General features: G+C 46.8%; 1 protein-coding gene across 2 annotated transcripts; it reads right to left on the reverse strand.

The window, feature by feature from the left end:
- Positions 1-325: 325 nt before the first annotated feature.
- Positions 326-18,948, reverse strand: LOC105034335 (lysine histidine transporter 1-like). Of its 2 annotated transcripts, XM_073262198.1 has the most exons (8): positions 18,694-18,948; positions 15,525-15,670; positions 3,032-3,415; positions 2,045-2,438; positions 1,298-1,403; positions 1,091-1,182; positions 845-913; positions 326-760 (listed from the first exon to the last, which is right to left on the reverse strand). In XM_073262198.1, the coding sequence occupies exons 1-8, from the start codon at positions 18,745-18,747 to the stop codon at positions 662-664; spliced, it is 1,344 nt and encodes a 447-aa protein (XP_073118299.1). In that variant the 5' UTR covers positions 18,748-18,948; the 3' UTR covers positions 326-661. The 2 variants fall into 2 exon arrangements, with proteins under 2 accessions (XP_073118299.1, XP_073118300.1); XM_073262199.1 differs by lacking the exon at positions 15,525-15,670 and having other exon boundaries at positions 18,694-18,875.
- Positions 18,949-19,356: the final 408 nt, after the last annotated feature.

Raw genomic sequence — 19,356 nt, forward strand, 5'->3', positions numbered from 1 at the left:
CATGAATTGATTAACATACACTCTTCTTCGCCTTCTTCATTTCATAGAGATTCTTCAAGGTCAGGTGTGATGAAAAGTTGAAGAGAATTGTACCATCAGGGACATCTTTGATCTATATACAGAATTCTCTTGCTGTTTGTTTCATGGCTTATTTGAATGGTCCCACCATTCACTGAGAATCTCACATCAAAACAAATGCTAGATGAGGGCGACGACGCAATTTTAAAGGTGAACCAACTTAAGTCAATTATTTCAAACATGATTCACCTTCAGGACTATTGAAGGCAATGACAAATTTCAATAATCTATGCTTAAAAAAATCCTCTTTGGAAAATGAAAACAATCGAGAAGGAAGCCATGACATTGCATTAGAGTCCATTGCATTTGACAGTACGTATGAAGGATAACAAAGATGGTAATATTTTTGGACAAAAAGAGAGGAAATAGCTAGAGGATGTATATTTTGCGATATAGTTCTCTACCTAATTCCAATCTGACACTCATTTTTATCAAACACAACAAACCACCCAAATCAAGCATCAGACAAACAGCTTCATTAACATGAAGGCACTGTTTTGGCATGCGGAGCCTATCATCATTTGCATCATCTGACTTTAAATGGTTCCATTTACTTGATTCCTTTATATTCTTGACTGGCAGCTTATGAGTAAAATTTGTAGGTCTTCGCATCGAGTATGATTTGCCTTAATCCACCAATGGGTGCTAAAATCATCAGTAGGAACCCGAGTATGATGCAGACCTGAAGACCATGAAGGCAAAATAAGGTCAGCTTGATGTCCCTAAAGCAGGTGAAAATGAAACTGGCTAAAGTAAGTTAGCTTACCCAATTAGTGAACCAAGATAAGCTACCCACTTTAGGCTTGTAGATGGCAAGCCACATGACACAGGGGAGCTGCGTAAAAAGATTATAGGTCAGAATCAATAATTCTCCTGTGATAATGGAACATTAAAAACTTATTGTAATTTCCGCATTTGAAACACTCCTTGTGCTACCTTACTACTTCAATGGTTCATAAAAAGTTATGTTCTGAGAAATATTCTACTACTTCACAGGGTTTTAGGGGCTTACAAAGTATGTAGTTGGGGCAAATACCAATCCTCCAAAGAATCCAAGTAGCCCACTAAAGAAGGGGAAGGTAATAGCGATGAACATTGTCAATGCTGCACATGATGTATCACAATAAAAAATCAGTAAACATCCATCACAAGAAAAAAAAATGCTCACAGAAAAAAAAAATGCTGTAAGTATGAGCAGCGTAAAGGAAAGGGCCATTACCAACATATACACTACGTGCAATTAAGCGAAGCATAAGACCTGGAGAAAAATAAAGTCTCTTCACCAGCATAGTTTCTAGCATGTCGAAGACAGGCATGGCATAAATCTGCATGATTAGATCAAACAGTAGTCAGACTACAAACCATTGTAGGGGATTATAAAAAAAAATGTAGGAGAGAAATAGCAAAATGTATACATGCAGATCCCCACAAAATGCTACCATTTTTTGCCGAGACTGTTCTTTAAATCTATTTCTGGAAAACATGATGACGAATAATAAGACATCAACAAAAAAGGATCATATATGATCACTGATCAAAAGGTATCCGGCGAAGAAAATATTTTTTCCCCTTATTTCCTTCGAGGGAGAAGAAGGATAACTTCTACTCGATATAATGACAACCATTTAGAGTTGTAGGTGACATAACTAATACTTCCTTTTGAAAGTTAGTGATTTTTATCATGTTAAAGATCATGTTAACATTGAAATGCATTAAATCACTCCCCTTTTCTCTTTTTTTCTTTCTTTCTTTTTTTTTTTTTTTTTTGTGAAATTTATGGATTAAACAATTGTTTCTCAGGTTTTACTAAGATGTGACTCATTTGATTCTCTTATAAAGGCATTGGAAGTTCTTCCATCTCAAAGAATGCAATAGAAGCCAAATTTCCTTGATCAATAGAAGTCAAATTTCCTTGATCGTTTAATGTGAATCAAGTCTCTACAATATCCATTGCAAGCAGTCATACCTGATAGCTCCCAATGACATGGACGACGACCATCATGTTGGCCATGGCAATCAGCCACGTTGGCTTCTCCAGTGAAAGGAGGATGTTGTCCTGGACCGAATTGCCAAAGGCCCAGTAACCAATGAGAGCAACAGGGAAGTAGCAAAGAGCAACAATGATGTAGGCAACAACTACACCCTTCCACATAGGCTTCTTTGATGGCTTCTCAGGAGTGGAAGGAATGGTTGCTTGGATTTCCAAGACCACATTGTGACCGGCATATGCGAAAGCAACTTCTCCCAGTGCACTGAGGAAACCGAAGACGGTTCCTGCGGTGCTTGACGATGGGTATCCATATTCAACATTTTCTTTCTTCCCTTTCTCCACAGAAGCGCCCCAAGCAATGGTGGAATAACTGATAAACAAATAGATGAATCAGTTATAAAGATAGTAATCCAATTGCAGATATTAATTGCACCCAAAACAAGAAAGAGTTGCAGATAACAAAGCTTTGGAAAAGCTAAAATTTTGCTCATTCATGCTATATTTCTCGGTTGTTTTGTCTTTGGTAAACCTCAAATGTTAAAGCAAATATTACTTTGGCTTTGATCTTTTTTATGTATTTTTGATTTCATATCCTTTTGTGTAAAATCTTAGGCTTCTTGAATTTAAATTACAAGGAAATTAACATCAGGAATCTATAGGAATGCATACTTGCAAGCAAAAAAAAAAAAAAAAAAAGAAGAAGATGAAATGTCATGAACTTTGAAATTTCAAAAGGCAGACACATGTCTTTATATGAGATCGTTCATGCCTTCTCTAAAAACATGAAGAAGCATATAATAATACTTTTTTTTTTTGATGTACAAAAACATAATCTTTGTTACTCAGAAGAAAAGAGAAAAAACTAGTAAACTTGCATTATTAGTCATAATACTTTCTAAGTTAATGCTACATAACTGGCAGCAATATAGGATACAGAGCGACACCAAAAAGAAGATTGTGTACCTGAGAGACATGACAGCAGCTGCCAAGGAGACACCTGAAATGGAGTTAAAGTTGGGCAGTTGCGAGAGCACGAAGTGCACCGAGGCAAAGATCATGATGAAATATGTTTGTTTGATGTGTTTGCAGTCAGGGCAGACAAGATCATGGAACTTCTTTAGAGATTGTCCACCTGTAACCATGTAGACAATGTTGACGCTCACCTCGACGACAAGCTGCTGAGGCACCACAATCCAAAGACCAAGCTTCTCTCCAAAGGCCTCCTGCCCCAGTTCATGGTACCGATCGAACCGCTTTCCGGGCACCATCTCATGCATCTCCACCATTTGCCAGAGAGTATATAAGGTGATGATCCATGGTAGAATTAGGATTGCAATGCCTGGGCCCCTGTTCAATTGCATGAAAGGAGCTCTTAAGCCATTAAGCTTGCACAGTGAACAAAGCTGCAGTTATGTAATTAGATACATCTAGCGGGTTAGGAAGATATGCAAGTATTGTTAGATCCTGTTTTAATAACATTGGATTGGCTGCAGAGGAGTCAAATAATTGCAACAATCATAGAGGCTGCAAAGCTTTTCAACAGATTTAAATTTAACTCCTCCCCCTATTAAAGAAAATATTAGCAAGCAGATTTATCAGATTCTTTGTCTCATCAAGAGAGAGGTTACTGATGATTACCTTATTTTTGTAGGCAAAACTAGAAGGTGAAAAATGAAGCTGCTAGCAAAATATGCAAAAATTCTAAGCTGACAACTGGACCTGTCTTAATACGAGCCAAGAAATAGATTCTACTGAAAATTATTTTGATTTATATTCTGTATAATTAAGGAAAAGTTTTGTTGCGGCCAATCCCCTCGTCGCTTGGTTGTCGGGAACGAGTGCCTGCAAAAGAAAGTCCGCACTGACCGAAGGCGGCTCCGGCGGGGATCCTCCGATGGTCAAGTCAGAGAGGAGACTAGGCAACAGTGAGAAGAAGACAAGGAGCTCAATGAGAGAGGGAGAGAGAGAAAGAGAGAGGGAGCAAGCCTGAGAGTTTTCGGAAGGACTCCTAGCACTGTTGCCTTCCCCGATATATATAGTGGAGCGTGGTATGGCGCCGTCATTAATGGCGCGGACAATTGAAGAATTGTCAATTCACTGGAGATTGTCAGAGTCGCCGTAAATGTGTCAAATTGCCGTGGGGCTGTCAAATCGCTAGGGTTGACCCATACCCTAGGTGCGATAATGCCCCTAGGCGGCAGTGCCGCATGCTGTTGGCAGGACTGACGGTCTCTGACAGTAGTACGACGATTGAAGGAGTCGACCGACCTTGGATCGGTGGCCAGCTGAGGGGCGTCGGGTGGAGATTCGGATCCCTCCGACGGTCAGTCGGGCACGTCGCGGGAGTCGGGCATTGGACTCCCTGGTGCAGTCGGTCGGGAGGGCGGAAAGGGTCTGCCCGACCGACATATCCTCGGTCGATCGGCAGCCGTCGATCGGTTGGTAACGGCACCCGACGGTCGGTCGATCGGTCGGTCGGTCGTGTATGCCCGATTATAAGTTGGCATGAGCGGGGTCGGTCGGTATTCCCCAACAGTTGCCTCCCTCCACTCCTGAGTCGGACAGCGCACTGGCCGATGTCTTCGTTTGGGCAGTAGCGTCGGGCGAAAAGGAGTGGATCCTCTGTGTGTCAAGTTCCGACCATACCGTGGGTTGATATGATTTCAGGCGTCTCATGAATGCCGGACGATTCGCTGACGTCAGATGTCCAGTCGGTGTCTGACATCTCATCGGTGTCAGATGTCCTGTCCCGTCGGTGTCAGACGTCCTGTCGGCGCCAGGTGTCCTGTCGGCGTCGGACGTCCTGTCGGTGTCAGACGTCTCATCCCATCGGGAAGGAAAACCGTCGTTTCCGCTGCCCCTTCGGGGATATGAAACGTCACGGCCTCTGTGCCACGTGGCATGTGGCCATTGGGATGGGTCCGTTGGAGCGGATTGAGGTGACGTGGCTCGATCTGAGGATGGGTGCGTCGAACCGTCAGGCCGACGGACGGCCCGGATGATGCCACATGGCGAGATCTGGGGACTCCTCGTTGGTCGTGCCTTCATCTCGACCGTCGGAGGGTACTATATATACAGGGTCGCCCATATTCAGTTTTTACCCCCCCTCACTTTGCTGTCGAAACTCTGCGCGCATAGTTCCAGGTACTCCGTCTTCCTTCCTTTCAGATTTTCTTCTAAGGGCCTTCTTCATCTTCACCGTCTCCCTCCCTGCCTTCTTCTTCATTTCTTAGTCTTTTGTTCCAGTCCATGGCTAGAACATCTCCACGAGGCAGTCGGTCGGAAGAGCCGACTGACGACCCTCGATCGACCCCGGAGGTGGAGGTTTCTTCACTTTCGGGGCCAAACGTCGATCGGCTCCGGGAGCAATATTGCATCCCGAAGCAGTTTCGGCTGTTCGCCCCTGGTGCCAACGTCGGGTCAACAGCCCACCTGAGGGCCAGGTGGCCTTCTACGTTGAGGACCTTCGGGCCGGCCTTCGCTTCCCGATCCCGGAGTTCGTCCGAAACGTGCTTGACTATTACGGGCTGTGCCCGGCGCAACTCGCACCAAACTCAGTTCGGCTAATAGTCAGTTTTGCTCTTCTGTGTCGGCTTTTGCCGACTGATCCTCGGATCTCCCTCTTTCGAGCTTTCTTCATCCTCCGACCCCATCCTAAAGCCCGAGGGTGGTGGTACTTCAATCCTCAGAAGGGGCTCTCTTTCATTACTGGTCTTCCGTCGTCTATTCACGGATGGAAGAATCAGTTCTTCTTCGCATCCTCTTCCACTTCTTGGGGGTTCCCTGTCCGTTGGGGGAATCCCCGAATCGAGCCGAGCGAGAACAGTCGGGTGGAAGTTGAGGACCGGGAAGACTTCTACCGGCTGAAGGACATCTCGATGCTGAAGCAGAGGGAGCTCGTCACCGATTAGGTCCTGTACGACGTCGGCCTCAGCCCGATCCCTCGCTTAGGTCGGTCTTTCATTTTTCTTCCCCTTATTCTTCTTTTTGTTTTTTCTTTATGGTGCTGACCGTCTGTCGTTGTTTGCAGATATGTAGTCGAGATCAAGACTGACGGCAGCCGACGTACGTCAGTACGCCGTTCGAAAGAGGCCGGCACAAGGGGCCGGGCCGTCGCGGCCTCCCAAGAGGCCCCACGTAGCTCCACCGAGCGAACCGACCGGGTCAGGGGCGGAGCCCGTCATCGCACTGTCGGCGCCGACAGTGCTCGTCAAAGTCCCGTCCGAGGGACCGTCAGGCGAGGGCGCCGTCTCGCTCGAAAGAAGGGCGGTCGATGAGTCGGTCGATGGCGCACCGGCCGTTCAGCCAACAGAGGAGGATAGGGAGGAGGTGCGTGAGCCCGAGCGACCCACGCCCGCTGCTGCCGCACCATCGGTCGAGACTCGGTCAGGCTCAAGCTTGCCGTCCACCTCCGACGTCAGGGCTTGGGCGTCCGACCGAGGGAAGGCCCCTATGGCGTCGGGCGATGAAGGACGGTCGGTCGGCGGTGGAGGATCGACCGACTTCCCACTCTCCGAAGGTGCATCGGGCCTGACCAACCATGACTTGGCCAGGAGGCTATGCCAGACGCTCCTTCTTCCCGCCAACATCGAGGCGATGAAGAATCAGCGTATCTCCGACATGCTGTCTTCGTTCTATCCGATGATGATCCGGGTAAGTTCTTCTCTCCTTCGTTTTCAATATTGTTTCCGTGAGTCCGGTCTCCTGACGGTCGGTTTTGCTTTCTGCAGCTGGTCTACAACATATCCGAGCTAGAGGCCAGATACCGAAAGTTCGGTGACATGCGCGCGGCTTGGAGAGACAAGATCGCGGTCGTTGAAGCTGACAAGGTCATCCTGGTCGACTAGCTGCAACAGTCGGTCGAGCGAGAGGGCCGACTTGAGGGGGAGGTCTCCCGACTCACGGAGGAGGTCTCCCGACTCAAGGGTGCCTTGGCGACGTCGGAGTCGGAGCTGCAGTCGACCCGGGATGATGCGAAGAAGAAGTCCCGGACCGTCCGTCGGCTTCGGCACGAGCGGGACAGCTTCGCCAAGGAGCTGGAGGCCGACCGCGAGCAGCTCCGAGTAAGCCTCGGAAATCTTGCTAAGGCCGAGGAAGGTTTATCCGTCGCCCAGGCCGACGCAGACATCGCGAGGGCAGAAGCGGAGTCGGCGAAGGAGGCCATGGGTCGGGCCGTCAAAGCCTTCCGTGACTCGGAAGAGTACCGAGAAGAGCTTCTAGAGAGCGGCTTCCTTTCATACCGGGTCGGGTACGAGGATGCTCGAGAAGCCGTTCGAAGCCTGTACCCAGAGCTTGATCTCAGCAGCATTGTTCTGCCAGAGTCGGAGGCCCCAGCTACGGAGGAGACAGCCGACCCAACGTCGGAAGTCCTCACCACCAGGGCGGAAGTCGAAGAAGACGCAGAGCAAGCCATCGAAGATCAAGCGGCCCCGACTGTCGAAGCTCGAGCGGGTTCGCCGACCGTCCCCGGCCGTCATCTAGTGGAGGAGGCCAACTCTGAGGATTAGTCAGTTTTTTCCTTTTCTTTTTGCTTCGGCTTGTCATACTTGTAGTCGGGCTTTGGCCCAGCTTGAAAACTTATCTTGATCTTTAATGAAATCAAAGTCAAAGTTTTGGACTTAAATCTTTTTTTTTTTTTTCTTCCTCATGTCTTTCTTTTTTCATGTGCCGTGGAATGCGTTTGAATACGTAAGTCGCTAACCCATATAGATAAGTTAGGATGTTCGGTAATTCTCGCCGCCACGAAGGTAGAACAAGTTTCGACCTTGGATCGGCCTTTCGATAGTCAAGGGCCTAAGTCGGGCATCTTTCGCCCGGCTGTGAGTTGGGCGTCCTTCGCCCGGCTGTGAGTCGAGCGCGTTCGTTGAGTCGAAAGCCGACCGACCGTCGGATGAGACTTGGCAGTCGGGTCTTTTTCAACGCATTCAGTCAGATGTCGTCCGGCACATTTTAGTCGAGAAAACGATGATAAGTCAGATCCCGATACCCTTGTGTCGGGTACTCGCACTGCGCCGCGTGATATATGGTGGTAAGCCGAATATCTCCCGATCGGCTGTAGCTCGATCGGCGAGTCATGAACGCGACAGTGGTCGCTTCTTATGATAGACGGTGGTAAGCCGAATATCCTTCGACCGGTCGTAGCTCGGTCGGTGAGTCGCGACGGCGGTCGCGCAAGCGTTAAGCCTTTCTTTGGTCGGGGCTCAGTCGGCAAGCTAGCCGATCGTTTGGCCCGAAAGTTCGATCGTAGAAGGAGTGTTAACTCCTGTTGCCGTGGGTAGTTCGGCCCTTGTGAGCATCCGATACACCGTCGGCTGTCGAGCCGATAGTCCCATGTGGACACTAAGTCCGAGTCGGGGCATCGGGACTCGTCCTTCTTGACGAGCGTCGATCATCAGTCGAAGAGTTAAGACTCCAAAATTTGAAACCGGATTTGTATTCCGAATGAACAGGTACAAAGTTCATTGGTGATACAACTTCAGGTTGTCAGCGTTTCAGGTCTGGGGAATGGATTTCCCGTCCAGAGTTTTCAGTCGGTAAGCCCTTGGCCCATAGGTGTCTGCTACCTTGTAGGGCCCTTCCCAATTCAGAGCTAGCTTCCCTTGGTCTAGGGGCTTCGAGACTTCTGCCTTTCTTAAGACTAGGTCTCCAGGCCTGAAAAGCTTTGGCTTGACCTTGGCGTTGTAATATCAGGCTACTCTCTGTCGGTATGAAGCCATGCAAAGTTGAGCCTCGTTCCGTAGTTCAGGGAGGAGGTCTAGGTCGGCTCTCCGGCGATCAGAGTTGTTCGGCTCTTGATACTCTCGACCCTGGTAGATGGCAGTCCAATCTCGAGCGGTATCATCACCTCCGTCCCATAGGCCAAACTGAAAGGCGACTTCCCGATCGAAATGCGGGGGGTCGTTCGGTAAGCTCACAGAACGGAGCCTAGCTCGTCGACCCAGAGGCCTTTGGCTTCATTCAGTCGGGTTTTGAGCCCGTGTAATATGATCCAGTTGGTCACCTCGACTTCACCATTGGACTGTGGGTGCCCGACTGAAGTCAGTCGGTGCGTAATGTGAAATCTCGTGCAGAAGTCTCTGAAGTCCTGGTTGTCGAACTGTCGCCCATTGTCGGTGATAATGGTATGCGGCAGTCCGAACCTGAAGATGATGGACTTCTGAACGATGTCCTCCATCTTGCGCTCGGTAATCTGCGCCAAGGGCTCGACCTCCACCCACTTGGTGAAGTAGTCGATGGCGATGACTATGAACTTCCTTTGGCCCGATGCAGGAGGGAAGGGATCGAGAATGTCGACTCCCCACTGAGCGAAGGGTCATGGGGCGGCGATAGGAGTGATTTGGCTGGCTGGTCGGTGTTGTACGTTGGCGTACTTCTAGCATGGTTCGCACTTCCGGACCAACTCAGCCATGTCCTTCCTCATGGTGGGCCAGTAGTAACCCTGCCGCAGGACCTTGTAGGCTAAAGATTTGCCCCCCAAGTGACTTCCGCAGATTCCTTCGTGCACTTCTCTGAGTGCGTAATCTGCATCGGTCGGTCCCAAGCACCTGAGCAAGGGAAGAAAGAACGACCTTTTGTAGAGTCGGCCATCCATGATCACATATTGGGAGGCCGACCATCGGAGCCGCCTGGCCTCCGTGGGATCTTCAGGGATGATCCCGTCGGTCAGGTACCGAACAATCAGATCCATCCAGCTTGGTTCGGCCATCAGTTGTAGCACTTCCTTGATCTTGTTGATACTCGGCTGCTCGAGATTCTCCACGAATGTCCGGCCCAAAGAGTCGAAAGTCGAGGTCGCCAGCCTGGAGAGTGCGTCGGCCCGGGCGTTCTCCGACCTGGGGATGTGGGAGATTTCAAAATACCCGAGGTGCATCACGAGATCCTTCACTTTCTGAAGATATTTTGCCATGGCTGGATCTCGCACCTCGAATTTGCCTTTGACCTGCCCCACGTCAGCTGAGAATCGGAGAATACCCTGAGGCTGTCGATCCCAAGTTCCCTTGCCATCCTCAAGCCGGCGAGAAGCGCTTCATACTCGACTTGGTTATTGGAGGCTTTGAAGTTGAATCAAAGGGCGTACTCGGTGACTACCCCATCCGAGTTGGTGAGCAGGAACTCAGCCCCGCTCCCTTGAGCATTTGAAGCTCCGTCGATGTGCAGTACCCAGGTGGAGACCGGGTCAGGCTTGGAGGCCGCGTCTCGTCCGGGGTCCACATCTTCCGACCCTTGGTCGGTCGTCGGGCATTCTGCGATGAAGTCGGCCAGGATCTGGGCCTTTAAGGCAGGTCGCGGTCGGTACTGTATGTCGAACTCGCTGAGCTTCATCGCCCACTTTGCCAGTCGTCCCGATGTGTCAGGCCGGCGCAATATCACCCTCAGGGGCTGGTTGGTGAGAATCACAATGGCATGCACCTGGAAGTATGGGCGGAGTCGTTGTGCGGAGACGGTCAGGGTGAAAATCATCTTTTCTGTTTTCGAATATCGAGCTTCAGCACCGCGGAGCACTTTGCTGGTATAGTAGATAGGTTGATGGGTCTGACTCTCGTTTTCTCTGACGAGCACCGAACTGACAGCATCGGGGGAGGTGGCCAAATAGAGATACAATGTCTCCCTGACCTCCGGCTTCACAAGCAACGACGGAGAAGCCAAGTACCTCTTCAGATCTTCGAAGGCCCGTTGGCACTCATCTGACCAAGAGAAGTAGCCCTTCGCCTGCCTCAGAGTTTTGAAGAACGGGAGGCACCTTTCAGCCGATCGAGAGATGAACCGACTGAGAGCGACGATTTTTTCATTCAACTGCTGGACTTCCTTCTTGATGTTCGGGTGGCGCATGTCGATGATGGCCTTGATTTTCTCGGGGTTGGCCTCGATCCCCCGTTGCGAGATGAGGAACCCGAGAAACTTCCTCGAGGTTACTCCGAAGGCGCACTTAGTCGGGTTCAGCTTCATCCGGTGTCGTCGTAGAGTGCGGAAGGTTTCTTCGAGATTCCGGACATGATCCAGAATCTGCGCACTTTTCATCAGCATGTCGTCGACATATACTTCCATGTTGCATCCGATCTGGTCTTTGAAGACCTTATTGACAAGTCATTGGTAGGTGGCACCGGCATTCTTCAGTCCGAAGGGCATTACTCGGTAGCAGTAGAGTCCCTTGGGGGTCATGAAGGCAGTGTGCTCCTCATCTTCAGGCATCATCTAGATCTGGTTGTACCCGGTGAAGGCATCCATGAAGCTGAGCAGTCAAAATTCGGACGTCGCATCCACCAGCTGGTCGATCTTCGGAAGTGAAAAGCTGTCCTTCGGACAGGCCCGATTCAAGTCGGTGTAGTCAATGCAAATCCTCCACTTCCCGTTGGCTTTCTTGACCATGACAACGTTGGCGAGCCAATCGGGGTATGTAGTTTCTCTGATGAAGCCCGCCTCGAGCAGCTTGTCCACTTCTTCGTCGATGGCCTTCTGTCTTTCAGGAGCAAAAGATCTTTTCTTTTGCCTCACCAGCCTCATCGTCGGGTCGATGTTGAGTCGGTGCATTATTATCTCCGGGGGGATGCCCGACATATCTGCTGCCGACCAAGCAAATATGTCGGCATTGGCGTTCAGCAGCTCTGCCAACTGTTGTCGTTCTGGGTCGGGTAGTTGAGACTCGACCCATACCTTTCGGTCGAGGCTCTCTGCTATCGAGATTGACATGAGCTGTTCGGTCGGTGAGCCCTGTTCTTCCTCCTCCCGCTGGTCTAGTTTGTCGATCGTCAGGGAGCCCTTCAACTCGTCGCTTTGAGCGGAGATCTAGAAGCATCGACGAGCGAGCTGTTGGTCTCTGCGCATCTCCCCGACTCCATTTTTGGTCGAAAACCAAACCAAGAGATGATACGTCGAGATAATCGCCTTGAGGGTGTTTAGTCCGGATCTTCCAAGTATGGCGTTGTAGGCCGAAGGCACCTGGACGATCGCAAAGGTCAAATGGACCGTGCTTTGTCGTGGTTTGGTGCCGACCGTTACGGGCAGGGTAATTTCTCCTTCCATTGCGACGGCATCCCCGGTGAAGCCTATCAAGGGCGTAGGTACCTTCTTGAGTCAGTTGGTTGATAGTCGCATCCGGGAGAAAGTCGAGTAAAACAAAACGTTCATTGAACTTCCATTATCTACAAAAATTCTTTTTACATCATAGTTCGCTATTATCGTCGAGATAACAACAGCGTCGTCATGGGGAGTTTGGATGCCCCGAACATCTTCTTCTGTAAAGGTAATTACGTCGTCCGGGCGCAGCCTCTTCGTCGGCTCCCCTCCAGCAGACATTCCCGGGCCAAGTCGTTTGGAAATCATATTGATGATCCCGATCGTTGGCTGATTAGTCGCCGCTTCTTCAGTCGGCTGGGATCGTCGATCGGCGACTGGTTGAGTCGGCGGGTTCCTCCGAAATTTATCGAGATACCTTCGACGGATGAGAGCTTCGATCTCATCCTTAAGCTAGATGCATTGCTCGGTATTGTGGCCGTGGCCCCGGTGGAATCGGCAGTACTTCCGTCGGTCGAGGCCTTTTGCCTTCAGAGGCGGAGGCCGTCGCAGGTACTCTTCCCCCTCGATCTCCATCAGAATCTGCGCACGGGGAGCAGAGAGAGGAGTGTAGGAGTCATACCTGGGGCGTGTCGGCCTTGGAGTTTGCCGTCGGGGCGACTTCTGGTTTCATCACGGGGGTGAGACCCGACTATCGATCGGGGGCCTGCTAGGTTCGGTGGGGTCCCGACCCTTTCTTCACTTCTCCTTCGGGCCCTTGAATTCGGTCAAGCGCTGGTCGGAGGCTCCTTCATTCATGCACATGTACTTGTACGCACGCTCCAATAGTTCGACATACGTCCGGGGGAGGGTCTTGTCCAGAGAGTAAGTGAACCGGGATGCCCTCAGCCTCCGTTTCATGGTTGAGATAGCCATGTCTTCGTTGAGGTCCCGGACCTCAAGCGTGGCCGCGTTGAATCGCATCACGAAATGTCGGAGCATCTCATTTTCTCCCTGTTTGAGGGAGAAAAGGCTGTCCGACGTTCACGGCGGCTTCTGGCTGGTGCTGAAGTGAGCCACGAAAGAGTGCTCGAGCTGTCCGAAGGAGTGGATACTTTTCGATCGAAGATCGGAGTACCAGGCCCTGACAGCTTTGCGGAGCGTGGCGGGGAAGCCGATGCAAAAGAGAGCGTCGATTTCCTATTGAATCGTCATGAGAGCTTTGTAGCTCTCCAGGTGGTCGATTGGGTCGGTGGAGCCGTCGTAAGGCTCCACATGCGGCATCTTGAACCGACTGGGGATCGGTTCGTCGAGGATGAGTCGAGAGAGAGGTTGGGCGGTCTGGAAGTCGACGTCGTTTGAAGACTTCCGCCCGTCCACCTGCAGCTGTGCGAGCTGACGATCAATTTCCTCGAACCTGCATTCATAGTCGTCCGTCCGTCGGTGCTGGGAGATCCCAGGAGTGGAGTCTTCGGAAGAGTCCGAGAGAGAGGCGGACGGCGTTCGTGGGCGTTTCTCCTTCCTTGCTCGTTCTAGCTGGGAGGGAGAATGCCGTCGGGACCGGTGGGCATCACACCGCGGCCACTCCTCCTCTCTGTAGGAGTGCTGTGGCAGGTGCTCCGCGGAGGTGACGGAGATCGACGCGAGCATCGGCGGCTGCTCCTGGAGGGCATCGGACGTGCCGCCGGTTGCCCAGCCGGTGATGGCGGCAGCTGGACCGGCTGTTGCTGGAGGCTTTTGACCGCATCCGTCAGCACGGTCATCTACCGCACGATCACCGTGATTTGCACCTCCATGGTCACCGTGGGGTGTGGAGAGCTGGGTTCCACCGCAGAGGGTGGAGGAGAGGCCTCTTCCCGACGGGAAGAGCACCTCGCCGATCCAGTGACCCTCGATCGCTGAGCTCTTATCTTTGTCATCTTAAATTCTGTGGGGGTTACAATCCCTGGTGCTGTCAATGAAGCACTAAGACCTGGTGACCATCGGAGGGTCCCCTTCCTGGCGTGCCAATCTGTTGCGGCCAATCCCCTCGTCGCCTGGTCGTCGGAAACAAGCACCTGCAAAAGAAAGTCCGCACTGACCGGAGGTGGCTCCAGCGGGGACCCTCCGACGGTCAAGTCAGAGAGGAGACTAGGCAACAGTGAGAAGAAGACAAGGAGCTCAACGAGAGAGGGAGAGAGAGAAAGAGAGAGGAAGCAAGCCTGAGAGTTTTCGGAAGGACCCCTAGCACTGTTGCCTTCCCCGATAAATATAGTGGAGCGTGGTATGGCGCCGTCATTAATGGCGCGGACAATTGAAGAATTATCAATTCACTGGAGATTGTCAGAGTCGTCGTAAATGTGTCAAATCACTGTGGGACTGTCAAATCGCTAGGGTTGACCCATACCCTAGGTGGGATAATGCCCCTAGGCGGCAGCGCCGCATGCTGTTGGCAGGACTGACGGTCACTGGCAGTAGTACGGCGATTGGAGGAGTCGACCGACCTTGGGTCAGTGGCCAGCTGAGGGGCGTCGGGTGGAGATTCGGACCCCTCCGATGGTTAGTCAGGCATGTCGCGGGAGTCGGGCATCGGACCTCCTGATGCAGTCGGTCGGGAGGGTGGAAAGGGTCTGCCCGACCGACATATCCTCGGTCGGTCGGCAGTCGTCGATCGGTCGGTAACGGCACCCGACGATCGGTCGTGTATGCCCGATTATAAGTCGGCATGAGCGGGGTCGGTCGGTATTCCCCAACAAGTTTAAACACTTCTTTTAGCAAGACAAGGTCCATTGGCTTGAAAACTATTATTATCTCTCAACTGTAAGCCAATACAATTAACTTCTTCAAATTGAATAGCATACAACTTTTATCCTTTGTGTATGGAAGATATAAATCTCCTTCTATCAGAGACATTAGCTATACGGTAAATCATAACAGAAAGTTATGATACTTGAAAATTACAACAATCACAAATTTAAGAAAAAAGGGAGAAAGGAAAAGAAGGCCACAAATATTAGCACTATAATAGAGAAAATTAAATATATATTATAAAAAGCTATTATCAAGCAGAACAAGAAAAAAAGGGAAAAAAAAAAGATAGTAACTTAAAGCTACAGACTCACATACCTCGAATCATAATCCGAATGTCTAAAGCAAATTACTCATTCGAGAAGATTGCCAAAATTTTATAGTATGTTCTTGTTCAGTATTCATAACCAAAGGAAATGAACCCCTTTCTTATTGCAACATGAAAAATTGAGTTAGTACCCAAAAAAATTATGATCACCCATTAGGAAAAACTCTGAAATAGCCAATAGGTATTGGTTTGAGGATACCATTCTATTATCCAAAATATCACTGGAAAGACAATAATGTAACAAAATTAAAACATGAGAACCCCAAAATAACAATCAAACATCAAAGTTTTAACACCATGATTTCAAGATAGTGCTTTATTTTTTTTGTTTTTTTCTTTTATTCTTCTCACCATCCAAGTTCTGACATAGCAGATGGCAAGCTGAGGACACCGGCTCCGACCATGACCGTGACATTGTGGAATGTTGAGTACCACCACTTGGCATTCCGGGATGAGGTGATCGGAAGCCAATCATCGACGTTCTTCTCCTTCTCGGACTGCACGTTATTGCATACAGTTGCATTCATCATGCCAAATTCAACAGCAAAATAAAAAACTAGAGGCCAGAGAAAAAGAGACTCAAATATACAAACACAATACGTAAACCAAGCAACCCTTTATGTTATTATTACTACCTTTCCTTTATGCCTGCATTAGGACGTATAAAAATCTTACCAAAAACAATGCAACAAAGAATGGTTTTCATATACTTTCAGTTACTGTTTATATATATGGTTATTAATGGTTAGCTTTAATGTGAAGGTTTAGGAGGAGATGGATATGGATGAAATCTTTGGTGCGGATCTAAGCGAATTGGAGGAGGATAGAAGATTCAGTGAACCTGCTATGTTGCATGCTAAAGGCTATTGAAAGTGGAAGGTTTTCTTTCAATAAATCAGGCATATGCATGTATAGATGCATCCATCAGAATTAGAAAATAAAATATTCAAAAATTGAGCTGGAAGATCACTTGTGGAACTTATGATATAATGTCGAAGGTTTCAACAAATTGGCCATCTTGGTGGATATGGGTGACTTATGATGGGAGGAAATTGATCTCATTTTATCTCCCTCGGCCAACATTGAAAATGTAAATATCTTTAGAAAGAAATCATATTATTATCTCAAATCCTTTTTGATAATTTGATATAACATAACTTACATATCAAAATAATGGTCATAAAACAAAATTAAGTAAAAAAAATTGATTGATATATTGATACTGTATTAATTGGTATCCTATAGACATCCAAGATTTTATGCATATTGTATAACTAGCTATAGTTGATATGACTTGATATCTCATTTAAATGATAGTGCTTCTATCACTGATCAATACCTATCTAGCGAAAACATACATAATAATATTCTTAAAGTACAAGATTCATTGTGCAATATTATTTTGATTGATGAAGAAAGATACAAAGGTCATCAAATACATTCTGGTACATATCTGGACCGGTACAAAGAGATAGAAGATCATGAGATGCATCTTAAAGAGAAGCAGAGGGTAAGATGTGTGAAGTGGATTGTTGACAGAGGAGAGAATAACATATGATATAGGTAGAGATATATTTCAGTTTCAGAAAAAGATACAAAAAATAAAAAAATAATGGAATGGATAGATGGATAGGACAAGGAGAGAGAACATGAGTGAGAGTGGAGTTTTCTCTCCATATTTTTTTCTTTATTTCAAATTGATATGCATATATAGAAAGACAAGACCATCGGATTTTATGGAGATACATAGAGTAGTATATGGAGATGTTTCTAACCTTTTTATTTTATCAAAACATACAAAACTTCGGTAGATAGAATAAATTTGATAAACGTTTTTAAACTTTTTGAACTAAGAACAGAAAAGAGGCTAATTATAGGAAGGGGAGGAGAAGATGCTAAATTTGGGAAGAAAAGAGAATTCATAAATTCATAATCCTAATTTTATATATCATTCTTTATCATTTTTAAAATTTATATATCATTCGTTTTTCTGAGAAATTGCTTACTCTTCTATTACATAAATAAATATTTATAATTGTATTATCCCTCCTGCTCAATACGCAGGTGTCATACATGTTTCAGCTATTCATCTGGTAACAAGCATTTCCAGCTATTATTTGATTACAGTAGCTGTTATATAATGGAAATAACAGCTACCATTTGATGTTTCCATTATTTATCTGATGAAGGTTTTAAGGATAAAGTTGATAATGATGAAGGTTTTAAGGATAAAGTTGGTAAAGTTCCTGCTTTTTTTTTTCTTTTCTTTTCTTAGTTTTTTTCCTGCCAATTCCTTCAACTATAACTACTCCATTGGATGTCATATAATTTAACCGTTTAATAGTAAAAATTTCGATCCAATTCCTGCCTTTGTATAATTAATATTATTTTGAATCCATCTCATAGTTTTACATATTATTTTAAATTGTAATATTTAAATTTTGTTTGAAGCTATGGAATCAATGCAGCCATGAAGTCAAGCTGAGGACCACGACGTGCCATCTAGTCCTGGATCTTGACTTTTCAAGTCAAGAATGGCAGCAATAATGCTTGCAAGACGTTCATCATTTATCCATCCCTATGCAAGTATGATAAACTGTTTCTTTAAAAAAATGGCAAGACCTAATAATCCACCTAAAAAGAAAAAAAAAAAAGCTAAAAGTTTTTTTTATCGCACCTAAATTAATGATCACAATTCAATATTAAATTTCTCATATTACCAAAAAAAACTATATATCTCTCTAATTCTTATTCTAGGTCTTTGAATTTCCTTACCAAAGTTAACTAATTAATGTGCATGTTACATGTACATATACTATCTATATATACAAGAATTATGAAATAATTTAGCAATGCAATTTAGGGTTATATCAAAGTTTTAGTAAAATATACTTGTCTTGAAAATATCTGAGAATAAAATAATAATTGCTATAACCATTAAGCCAAAATTAATTATAAATTGATAACAATATTATTTGCTGAAGTCACTATTTGCTATTTTTTTTTAAAAAAATCTGTCAATTAGTGGAACTTAAAAATTATTTTATTTAGATAAGATGAAGAAATCAAAAGGTAGTCAGCTTATCATAACTATTAATTTAAATTTGGAGGGCAATTAATTAACTAGTACATACAAGTGGATAGCTTCTGCAATTTGCTAATTAATTATCTGAATAACTAATTGCTGAATCTGAGAGCACAGATCCAACTCCTCCCTATTGATCGGCACATGGCCACGGCGGACCCCCCAAATACTTGGTCCCCCTCCATTGAAGCCCGGCCTTTAGAATTCTACTCTCTCTCTCTCTCTCTCTAAATCTGCTTTTTGTAAAGATAGGCCCCTTTGGAGCACTAAAAAGAGAAGACTAAAATAACTGAAGCATAAGATCTCAATACAGAGCTAAGTCCTGAACTCCTAATTGTAAGAGATGGACTTTTCTATTCTTCCCAAGAACCAGAAGAGAGACAGAAAGAGAGACAGAAAGAGAAAACGAGAGAAAGATTATGTGATTGTACATACCTTGCTTCTGATATCATATGATTCTGGGGGAGTAGGAGGAGCTTGCGTTCCCATGGCTGCAGAAATAATATCTAATTACAAGTTACGGTGACCAAAAGCTAGCACTAGGAATATTAGAGAGAGGGGAGAAGAAGCCAGGAGGAGGAAGATGCAGTTTGAACGCCACGTTTTTCCGTGAAAACATAGTTTTGGTTGACTCCAGACTCTTTGGATGTCTGGAGTCTCTTGTGGATGTCCCCTCTTGCTGGTGTGAGGCATCACATCAGAGTATTCTCTCCTCTCTTATTGTCTTATGAAGGTGCTTCAATCCGAGACTTCATCCTACTTTCCTGTGAAGTTTGACGTGCGTGCGAAGTAGAGAATTTATCGATTTAGACCTACGCGAAGCTTTGGATTCAGAATCTTTTGGGATTTGATCCCAATTTCATTGTGAATCAGGTAAAGATCCAATCTTTATCAAGTTGTATTAGAAAATTTTTAGATGCATCCTGGCTATTCGTCTCATTCTCCCAAAGAAAAATGTTTCTTTCCTTTCAGGCCACCACTAGAAATCTTCATCAGAACATAGCCACTATCCATGATTAATAACTTCTAATTTATAGATTCTCTATCCTAACAGCCTAATAGATCATAATTTGGTCTATCGGCCTACGTAACGGCCTA

The sequence above is a fragment of the Elaeis guineensis genome, chromosome 8 (assembly GCF_000442705.2).
Source record: "Elaeis guineensis isolate ETL-2024a chromosome 8, EG11, whole genome shotgun sequence".
Taxonomy (NCBI): Eukaryota; Viridiplantae; Streptophyta; class Magnoliopsida; order Arecales; family Arecaceae; genus Elaeis; species Elaeis guineensis.

Excerpts from the sequence above, each read along its gene's own strand:
- LOC105034335 (XM_073262198.1), bottom strand. The coding sequence starts at position 18,747 with ATGGGAACGCAAGCTCCTCCTACTCCCCCAGAATCATATGATATCAGA. Across the intron at positions 914-1,090 it reads TTGCCCCAACTACATACTTT|CTCCCCTGTGTCATGTGGCT; the intron begins GTAAGCCCCTAA and ends CTTTTTACGCAG. Across the intron at positions 761-844 it reads TATCTTGGTTCACTAATTGG|GTCTGCATCATACTCGGGTT; the intron begins GTAAGCTAACTT and ends CATGGTCTTCAG.